This window comes from Mauremys mutica, chromosome 15 (genome assembly GCF_020497125.1).
Source record: "Mauremys mutica isolate MM-2020 ecotype Southern chromosome 15, ASM2049712v1, whole genome shotgun sequence".
NCBI lineage: Eukaryota > Metazoa > Chordata > Testudines > Geoemydidae > Mauremys > Mauremys mutica.
This window is the reverse complement of record NC_059086.1, coordinates 36730334-36739913: the sequence shown is the minus strand read 5'-3', so window position 1 is coordinate 36739913 and position 9580 is coordinate 36730334. Positions and strand designations below refer to the sequence as shown.

Below are 9580 nucleotides of genomic sequence, written 5' to 3'. Positions count from 1 at the left end.
GCAGCCCCTGTCAGCCCAGCCCTGCCCCCCCCAGCCCTGCCGGTGCCCCTCACTCCCGACCCGCAGCCCCTGCTAGCCCAGCCCTGCCCCCCCCAGCTCTGCCGGTGCCCCTCACTCCCGACCCGCAGCCCCTTCCTAGCCCGGCCCTGCCCCCCCCCCCCCTGCCGGTGCCCCTCACTCCCGACCCGCAGCCCCCTCCTAGCCCAGCTGTGCCCCCCCCCATCCTGCCGGTGCCCCTCACTCCCGACCCGCAGCCCCCTGCCAGCCCAGCCCTGCCGGTGCCCCTCACTCCCGACCCGCAGCCCCTTCCTATCCCGGCCCTGCCCCCCCCAGCCCTGCCGGTGCCCCTCACTCCCGACCCGCAACCCCTTCCTAGCCCGGCCCTGCCCCCCCCAGCCCTGCCGGTGCCCCTCACTCCCGACCCGCAGCCCCGTCCTAGCCCGGCCCTGACACGCCCAGCCCTGCCGGTGCCCCTCACTCCCGTCCCGCAGCCCCCTCCTAGCCCAGCCCTGCCGGTGCCCCTCACTCCCGACCCGCAGCCCCTGCCAGCCCAGCCCTGCCCCCCCCAGCTCTGCCGGTGCCCCTCACTCCCGACCCGCAGCCCCCTCCTAGCCCGGCCCTGCCCCCTCCAGCCCTGCCGGTGCCCCTCACTCCCGACCCGCAGCCCCCACCAAGCCCAGCCCAGCCCCCCCCATCCTGCCGGTGCCCCTCACGCCCGACCCGCAGCCCCCACCTAGCCCTGCCCACCCCCAACCTGCCGGTGCCCCTCACTCCTGAACCGCAGCCCCCTCCTAGCCCAGCCCTGCCCCCCCCCCCCATCCTGCCGGTGCCCCTCACTCCTGACCCGCAGCCCCCTCCTAGCCTGGCCCTGCCCCCCCCATCCTGCCGGTGCCCCTCACTCCCAACCCGCAGCCCCCTCCTAGCCCAACCCTGCCGGTGCCCCTCACTCCCGACCCGCAGCCCCCTCCTAGCCCAGCCCCGCCGGTGCCCCTCACTCCCGACCCGCAGCCGTCTCTGTGCTGTGGGGTGTGTACAATAAAGGGGTCTGGCCGGGCGTGGTTGGTTTCCGTGTCGTTTTGGTGGCTGACTCTGGGCCGTTCATTTTTAGGGATTTTTTCCCCGCGTTGATTGATGCTGGGGGGGGGGAGGGGTTGGACAATAATTATTTCACGACAGCTGCGGGGGTGGGGCGCCCCCTGCGCCCCCCGGTGGTGCCTGGCCCCTGGGGCAGGGTCAGTTGGTGGGGGAGCGGCAGGTGCTCTGGGGGGGGGACCCCTGCACACAACTCCTGACCCCCGGCAAACACACAACCCCCCCCCCAGGGCAGGAACCGCGGCCCAGCTGCCCCCTGCCCTCAGCCCCCTCCGGCCCCTTCCCCAGTGACACCCCCGTGCTGCCCCCACCCCATTGCAGCCGCTGCCCCATGCTCCGCAGACTCCCCCACTTCCCCCTGGTGGGGGGGCTCCCCTCCCCCCAGGCTTCCACCCCCCCCCCGTGGTGAAGGGGACGCCCCCCACCAGGGAATCATTTGTCCCCTGCTGCCACCTAGTGGCCACTCCGGGCGGTTGCGCCCCATTGCTGCCTGGACCAGGGCGGGGCCTGGCCAAAAAGGGGCGGGGGGGGATTAGGGGCAGAGGAGCAGGTTGCAATGGGGAGGGAGGCCAGGGCGAAGGGGGGGGGCCCGTGGGGGAGTCACAGGGGCAGGGATCTGCCCCCCCTGGCGCCAGTCTCCTAGGAGTGAAGCCGTCCTGGGCAGGGGCCCGCAGTCCCCTCCAGGCTCTTGGGGCGGCTCCTCGCGGGCGTGGGGGGGGCCCTGGGGGTGCTGGCAGTGACATGGCCCCCCCCGGTGAAGAAGACGGGGCCTGGGGTGTCCCCTGGGCGCAGCCCCTGCCCGGATCCCAGCCCAGCTGCCGTGACCCCTTCTTTGGGTCTCCGGCCGCCAGCCCCCGCTCCCGCCCCTTGGGCTCCAGCTGGGGGGCTTGGGGGGGACACAGGTCCCTCTGGGGTGATGGCTTCTGGGGGCCCCATTGTGCTGTCAGTGACCCGGCCTGCGGGGGGGACACCCCCCAGCTCCCATCGCCTGCCCTGAGAGCAGACTCAGCCCCCTTCACCCCACCCCGTCGCCGTGCGAATGCAGGGGAAACTGAGGCACACACAGGCTTAATCACATCGCTACAGAAAATTCCAAATTCTTCCCAGCGTAGCATGGGGGGTGGGGGTGGTGCACTGGGGGGCAGGTGATGGGTGGGGCGGGTTACAGCCCCCCCAGAATCAGCCCCAGAGCATCAGGCCAGACATATCCTACCTGCCGTGGGGCTCCCACCCTGGGCCCCTTGATTCAGGGGGCAGCAGCCTGGCTCGGGACAGTGGCCCAGTGTGACTCGGGGAGCAGACCCAGCTGCGGTGGGAGGGGCAGACATGGGGCCAGGGGAGTGGCCAGGGAAGCCAGCCTGGGGGGCAGCCAGGGGACCCGTGGGGCAGGTTCTCCAGAGCCATGGGGGCTGCAGTGGGGCTGGCAGATGCCCTTGAACGAGGGAGAGTTGGGGGCTGAAGTTTTGTGGTACCCAGGTAGCACCCCCCCACTTCCCTGCCTCTCCCCTCTGAGCGCCCCAAGAGCCAGGCCCCCCTTCCTTGCCCCTCACCTCTGAGCCCCCCCTTTGCTCTCCAGCCAGATCCCTGCCCCCCAAGTCCAGCCTCATTAGTGCAGGGTGCAAACTGTCCCCCCGCTGCCCCTCACGCATCTGGGTGCCCCAGGCCTGGCTGCATGTCCCTATGCTGACCTAGGCGGTCACAGGCGGGGGTCCCCCCAGCTGAGCGCCCTGCCCGCGGGGGGGGGGGGTGTCCTCTGGCAACCCTGCCCACCCACCATGCCGCAGTGCCACGACCCGGCCCCATGCCCGCACAGGGACACACAGACGGACACGCGCCCCCTCCCATGGGGCCGGATCAGCAGGTGCGACGCAGCGGGACTGGATCCTGTGCGTGCCTCAGTTTCCCCTGTGTGTTACTCAAGTATCCAGCCGGTGGGACAAGGGGGGGGGGTGAGTGCTGCAGTGACCCCTAGAGGGCAGGTGGGATCCCGCCACCAGGCTGCCTGGGCACAGGGACCAGCCCGCCTGGCAACTAGGGCCCGGGGCCCGTCCTCTGCAGGGAGCCAGCCGGTCCGGAGGTGTCGGTGCCGGCCGGCAAAGGGACAAAGGACGGAGGAGGGGCACCGGGCGGGGGTGGGGCTGGGCTGTGGGAAGGGGTCACACTCCTGGTTTGGGACATTGGGGGGGAGGAGTCCAGGGCTCCAGGCTCTGCCCCACCCCCCGAAGATGGACTTTGCTGTCTGTGCTCCCGTCGGCCAATAACCCTGCGGTGATACCGGCTGGCTGAGAGTCCCGGCTGGCTGCGGGGTGGGGGGGCAGGGCCCTTTGGGGGTCCCCTCCGGGTGACCTCGCCGTGGGGAGCTCACAGGGTGACGGGGGGGGGGTGAACGCGCCGGGGTCGGACCCAGGCGGCACCGAAGCCGAGCAGACTCCTGGCCCCGGGTCCCGCCCGGCTTCGCGCCGAGCGGTTCCCGAGCACCCAGCTCGGACGGGGGGCGAACGTCCGGTGCAAAGACTCAGCCGGGCCGAGGGGAGAACCCAGCGGAGACCGGGCCCAGGGCGGCGCCAGCCCGGCGGAGGGGGGGGGGCTGGTACCACCCCGGGGGGCTGGTGCCGCGGGGAATTCAGGCCTCATTTCCCTTCGCTCTGGTTCGTCTTCTCCCTCAGCGGCCCACGAAGCCGCGTGAACCCGCGTCACGGCCCCGCCCGCTGCCACTGCTGTTGGGGGCACCGGGGGCAGGAACCCGCCTGGGCCGGTGTCTGGGAGCAGCTCCCCGGACAGCTCGGGCAGGGGAGGGGTCGGCGGGCAGAGCTCAGGGCTGGGAGCCCGGACTCCTGGGTTCTCTCCCCGGCTCCGGGAGGGAAGGGGGCGTCTGGCACATAGACCTGGCGTGTTCATTCTGGCAGGCAACAGGCAGAGACCTGGTTCTGCCCCAGCCCATCCTGCTCCGGCCGGGCAGGAATGACGCTGAAATCAGGGGTGGGGATTGCAGGCCTTGGGCTCTCAGGGCTGGGAAGTCATGGAAATGGAAACAGTGCCCCTCACTCCCGACCCGCAGCCCCCTGCTAGACCAGCCCTGCCCCCCCAAGCCCTGCCGGTGCCCCTCACTCCCGACCCGCAGCCCCCTGCTAGACCAGCCCTGCCCCCCCAAGCCCTGCCGGTGCCCCTCACTCCCGACCCGCAGCCCCTGCCAGCCCAGCCCTGCCCCCCCCAAGCCCTGCCGGTGCCCCTCACTCCCGACCCGCAGCCCCTGCCAGCCCAGCCCCGCCGGTGCCCCTCACTCCCGACCCGCAGCCCCTGCCAGCCCAGCCCTGCCGGTGCCCCTCACTCCCGACCCGCAGCCCCCTGCCAGCCCAGCCCTGCCGGTGCCCGTCTCTCTCGCGGAGGGCTCAGCGTGTGACTCATGGCTGCGGGTTTTCGTTCCAGTGATAAATCTTTATTCCTGGGATAATTGTTCCCCACCCGGAAGCGCTGGGGCCATTTCCTTCTCGTGCTGGGAAGCTCCTGGCTGCCAACCGATGCCAGGCAGCGCCACCGACCCAGGATTTCCCCACGATCCCGCACCGTCACGGGCAGGATGACGGAGGGGGGTCCACTGAGTCTGTGTGGCTCTGCCGGTGCCCCTCACTCCCGACCCGCAGCCCCCCCAGCCGTGCCGGTGCCCCTCACTCCCGACCCTCAGCCCCTCCAACCCTGCCGGTGCCCCTCACTCCCGACCCGCAGCCCCCCCAGCCCTGCCGGTGCCCCTCACTCCCAACTTGCAGCCCCCAGCCCTGCCGGTGCCCCTCACTCCCGACCCGCAGCCCCTGCCAGTCCAGGTGGGGGCCGGGGGTGTGTTGTGGGAGCAGCGTTTGTCCCGGTCACCCCACCCCCGGTTTCCGCCTGTTTATCCTTCCAAATCACTTCCAAAGTTCAAGGAACCAAAGGAGAATTATAAACAAATTCTCAGCTCTGGAAATAAACTAACCCCCCCCCCTGCCGTCTGCCCCCTGCCGCCCCCCCCGGCGATAAATACGCAGGTGGTGTCTAAAAGCATCTAACAATCACTGGCTTCCTGCCCCACATCCGGCTGCCCAGCCCGGCCCCGCGGCCGCTCACTGGGGCAGGGGCATGGGGTGGGGGGGGGTCAGTGCCCCCCAAGGCAGAGCCCAGGGACACACACACAGGCCCAGTGCCTCCCCCCCACATCCTAGGCTCACCAGTGCCTGTCCCCACCCCAGGCCTGGGCTCCCTGGATTTCGTCCCCGCCGCCCCACATCTTGCCCCGCCCCCGGCCGTTCCAGGAGCCCTGGTTCCCTTTCAGTGTGTTTCGCCGCACTAGGATGTGCACCTGCGTCACCCGCCCCCCGCCTGTCACCCGCATCCCAGCTGCTTCCCACCCGTCCCCCCCCCATTGTTTTCAGCCCCCAGCACACACAAGACGCAGACGCAGCCCGGTCCTGTTATTTCCTGTCGGGAGCCCTCCAGGTGCTGCGGAAAACCCAGCCGCTTCCAAGGACAAGGAGACTGAGCCGGGCCGACCCCCTCCCCCTGTGGCCTGAGCTGGGGAGAGAACCCAGGAGTCCTGGCATCCAGCCCCCCCCCACTCGTTTTACCCAAGGCAGTCGGCCTGTGGAACTCCCTGCCGCAGGATGCTGCGAAGGCCAAGGCTAGAACAGGGCTCAGAAGAGACCTAGCCAGGTCCCTGGGGGACAGGCCCATCGGTGGCCATTAGCCAGGCTGGGCAGGGATGGGGGTCCCAGGCCTCTGTTTGCCAGGAGCTGGAGATGGGTCACTCGACGGTGCCCCCTGCTGTTCGGTCCCTCGGGGGCGGCTGGCGGCTGCCGGCACACGGGACACTGGGCTGGACGGAGCTTTGGTCTGACCCAGTCTGGCCATTCTGATGTTCCACTAGACCCCACTGTCCTCCCCACAAACCCAGGAGTCCGGACTCCCCCCCCCCCGCTCTAACCACCAGCCCCCACTCCCCTCCCAGAGCCGGGGAGAGAACCCAGGAGTCCTGGCTCCCCGCCCCCCGTGCTCTAACCACCAGACCCCACTCCCCTCCCAGAGCTGGGGAGAGAACCCAGGAGTCCGGGCTCCCCGCCCCCCGTGCTCTAACCACCAGACCCCACTCCCCTCCCAGAGCTGGGGAGAGAACCCAGGAGTCCTGGCTCCCCGCCCCCCGTGCTCTAACCACCAGCCCCCACTCCCCTCCAGAGCCAGGCAGAGAACCCAGGAGGGGAGCCCGTGGGGGGGTGAGTTGGGCTGGGAGGGAACCTCTCACATGCCCACCCCAGACTCTTGCTCTGATCCCACCCTTTCCCGACTCGCCAGCAGCCCCCTGGGGGGGGCAGGAATTGCCTGTGTGCCCCCCCGGTCCAGGAAATCAGGCCAGGTTGAGCCAAGTTTCATTTCAGCTCACCTGGCGGGGGAGGGAGCAGTGGGAATTGGGGGGGGGCACTAGGACCTTCGGTGGGGGGAGACGTGGGGCAGGGGGGCACTGGGGAGGGTCTCTGGTTTCAGGGGAGCCTTGGTGCCCGTCCTAACCCTGGGGGGGCAGGGCTGCCCCCCCGCCTGTCACACGAGTGTGCAAAGGGGGGTTAGGTCACACTCACACGTGCGGTGCACGGGGGGGGGGGAGGTTCCCTCTGATCGACACCCCCAGACTTGGCCTGTCCATGAGCACCAGATATGGGGAGAGGGGGAGGCCGGTAACTGAGCCCCCCCCCCGATCCGTTCTGCCCCCCCCACCCCAGGGCCAGAGGAGCAGGGGGTTTCTAGCAGGGAATTTCCTATCGCGGCTGGGGGGGGGGGAATTCCAGCTCAAGGCACTTGGGGGGGGGGGAGCCCTGTACAAAACCCCTCCCCCAGCCCTGCCGGTGCCCCCCACTCCCGACCCGCAGCCCCTGCCAGCCCAGCCCTGCCCCCCCCAGCCCTGCTGGTGCCCCCCACTCCCGACCCGCAGCCCCTGCCCCCCCCCAGCCCTGCCGGTGCCCCCCACTCCCGACCCGCAGCCCCTGCCAGCCCAGCCCCCCCCAACCCTGCCGGTGCCCCTCACTCCCGACCCGCAGCCCCTGTCGGCCCAGCCCCCCCCCCCCCCCCAGCATCCCAGACAGGTTCCCGCCGGATCCCTTTCCGGGGGCGGGGGGGGGGCGGTGAGTCAGCCCAGGAGACGTGGGAATTTGCATCCGCGGCCCCTTGATGTGTGGGGCCCGGCACGTACCTCAGTGCCCCACTGGGGGGAGGGGCAGTGGGGCGGTAGGAGCGGGGGGGGGCAGGGGTCGGGGGACTAGTGAACCCGCTCGTGAACCCCCCCTGCCCGATATTCGGTCGGAGGGGGGGGGTCGCAAACACCCTTTACCCCCCCCCCCGGCTGAGACCCTTGGCGGGGGGGCGGGGTATGAGTCCCCCCCTTCCCCCCTCCCGGGATCTCCCCCCCCCCGGGAGCTGTAAAGAGCCGCCCCGCCCCCCCCCCGTCTCCCCTCCCCCGCCCCCGCCGCCGGGATATAAGGGGACCAGCCGCGCCGCGAATCCATCCGCACCAGCCAGCCGGTCCCGGACAGACAGACAGACATCGGCCCCCGCCCCTGACAGCAGGTAGGACCCGCCCCGCCCCCGGGAGGGGGGCTTTAGTCAGCCCGGACTCCTGGGTTCTCTCCCCGGCTCTGGGAGGGGAGTGGGGTCTGCTGGTTAGAGCAGGGGGAGCTGGGAGCCAGGACTCCTGGGTTCTCTCCCTGGCTCTGGGAGGGGAGTGGGGTCTGCTGGTTAGAGCAGGGGGAGCTGGGAGCCAGGACTCCTGGGTTCTCTTCCCCGGCTCTGGGAGGGGAGTGGGGTCTGGTGGTTAGAGCAGGGGGGCTGGGAGCCGGGACTCCTGGGTTCTCTCCTCAGCTTTGGGAGGGGAGTGGGGGCTAGTGGTTAGAGCGGGGGGGGGGGCTGGGAGCCAGGGCTCCTGGGTTCTCTCCTCGGCTCTGGGAGGGGAGTGGGGTCTGGTGGTTGGAGCAGGGAGGGGGGCGGCTGGGTGCCCGGACTCCTGGGTTCTCTCCCCTGCTGACTGGCTGGTTCTCTTCCAGGCTCTCCGCCATGGTGCCCCTCGAACTGGTCTCGCTGCTCGTGGTGACTCTGGCAGGCCGGTGTGAGTCGCAGCGGATGGGGGAGCCCCCGGCCAGGTGAGGGCTGAGGGGGGCAGGGCGAGACTCCAGCCAGGAGGGCGGACGGGGGGGGCTCCATTTTGTGGGGAACCCGGCTGGGAAGGGGATGCTGAGTGAAGGGGTCTGTGTGGGGGAGGGATGAAGGGTTGGGGGGCTTGGGGACCCTCCCCCCACATTGGGGCTCTTTCCCCAATCTCCCCTTCTCCACTGTAGATGGCACCCGCCGCCCGTGATCTCCTTCCTGCAGCAGTTGCGGGGGGCCCAGAGGGCCCCCCCCCTGGCAGCGCCTGCCCGTTGGGAGCCTGGCCCAGCAGCTGGAGCCAGGCCTGCGTGGTACGTCCAGCCGGAGGACGCGGGAGAGGCGCTTGGCCTGCCCAGGAGGTAAGTTCGGGGTAGTTCAGGGGCGGGGAGGGGGTGTCATGGGGTCAGAACCCCCCCTCCACTTCCAAGGGGCAGGGGGAGGAAAGGTGGGGGCCCAGCTGTTCCCTCATCGGAGCTGGGAGAGAACCCAGGAGTCCTGGCTCCCAGCCTCCCCCTGCTCTAACCACTAGACACCGCTCCCCTCCCAGAGCTGGGGTGGAACCCAGGAGTCCTGGCTCCCAGCCCCCCCCCCCCTGCTCTAACCACCAGACCCCTCTCCCCTCCCAGAGCTGGGGTGGAACCCAGGAGTCCTGGCTCCCAGCCCCCCCTGCTCCAATCACTAGACACCGCTCCCCTCCCAGAGCTGGGGATGGAACCCAGGAGTCCTGACTCCCAGCCCCCCCTGCTCTAACCACCAGACCCCTCTCCCCGCCCAGAGCCAGGGATGGAACCCAGGAGTCCTGACTCTCAGCCCCCCCTGCTCTAACCACTAGACCCCTCTCCCCGCCCAGAGCCAGGGATGGAACCCAGGAGTCCTGGCTCCTAGCCCCCCCCCCTGCTCTAACCACTAGACCCCACTCCCCTCCCAGAGCTGGGGATGGAACCCAGGAGTCCTGACTCTCTCTCTCTCTCTCTCTCTCTGCCCGCCCAGCCCCCGGCGCCGGATCCCCCGCCAGCTCTCTCTGCAGACGACTGGGCGCGGCTGCCAGCTGGGCACGTGTCAGACCCATCGCCTCTTCAACTGGCTGTACCACATCGGGGCCAGCGACCACAAAGACGACTCCCAGAAGGACATGGCCGACCCCATGGGCTACGGGCGCCGGCGCCGCCGGGAGGGGAGCCCTGGCTGGCACCGGGGGCCTGCCCCCCACCGGGACAGCACCCGCTGAGAGCAGGGCTGGGTGCGGCCGGGGCACAGGGAGCCCCACCCCGCAGAGACACAGCCTGAGCCGGGGGCGGCCCAGCACCTCTGCCTGGAGACACACGGCACCGGCTGA

At 70.6% G+C, this 9580-nt stretch overlaps 1 protein-coding gene across 1 annotated transcript; it reads left to right on the top strand.

Moving 5' to 3' along the window:
• Window positions 1-7553: 7553 nt before the first annotated feature.
• On the top strand, window positions 7554-9473 carry LOC123349769 (pro-adrenomedullin-like). Its single transcript, XM_044987944.1, has 4 exons — window positions 7554-7671; window positions 8145-8240; window positions 8436-8603; window positions 9235-9473. Exons 2-4 carry the CDS (start codon window positions 8155-8157, stop codon window positions 9470-9472), a joined length of 492 nt encoding a protein of 163 aa, XP_044843879.1. The 5' UTR covers window positions 7554-7671; window positions 8145-8154; the 3' UTR covers window position 9473.
• Window positions 9474-9580: the final 107 nt, after the last annotated feature.

What these genes read in the sequence shown, in the direction of transcription:
- LOC123349769 (XM_044987944.1), top strand. Translation starts at nt 8,155, where the DNA reads ATGGTGCCCCTCGAACTGGTCTCGCTGCTCGTGGTGACTCTGGCAGGC. An exon ending in ATGGGGGAGCCCCCGGCCAG is followed by an intron (nt 8,241 to 8,435) that starts GTGAGGGCTGAG and finishes TCTCCACTGTAG; the next exon opens with ATGGCACCCGCCGCCCGTGA. An exon ending in GCGCTTGGCCTGCCCAGGAG is followed by an intron (nt 8,604 to 9,234) that starts GTAAGTTCGGGG and finishes CTGCCCGCCCAG; the next exon opens with CCCCCGGCGCCGGATCCCCC.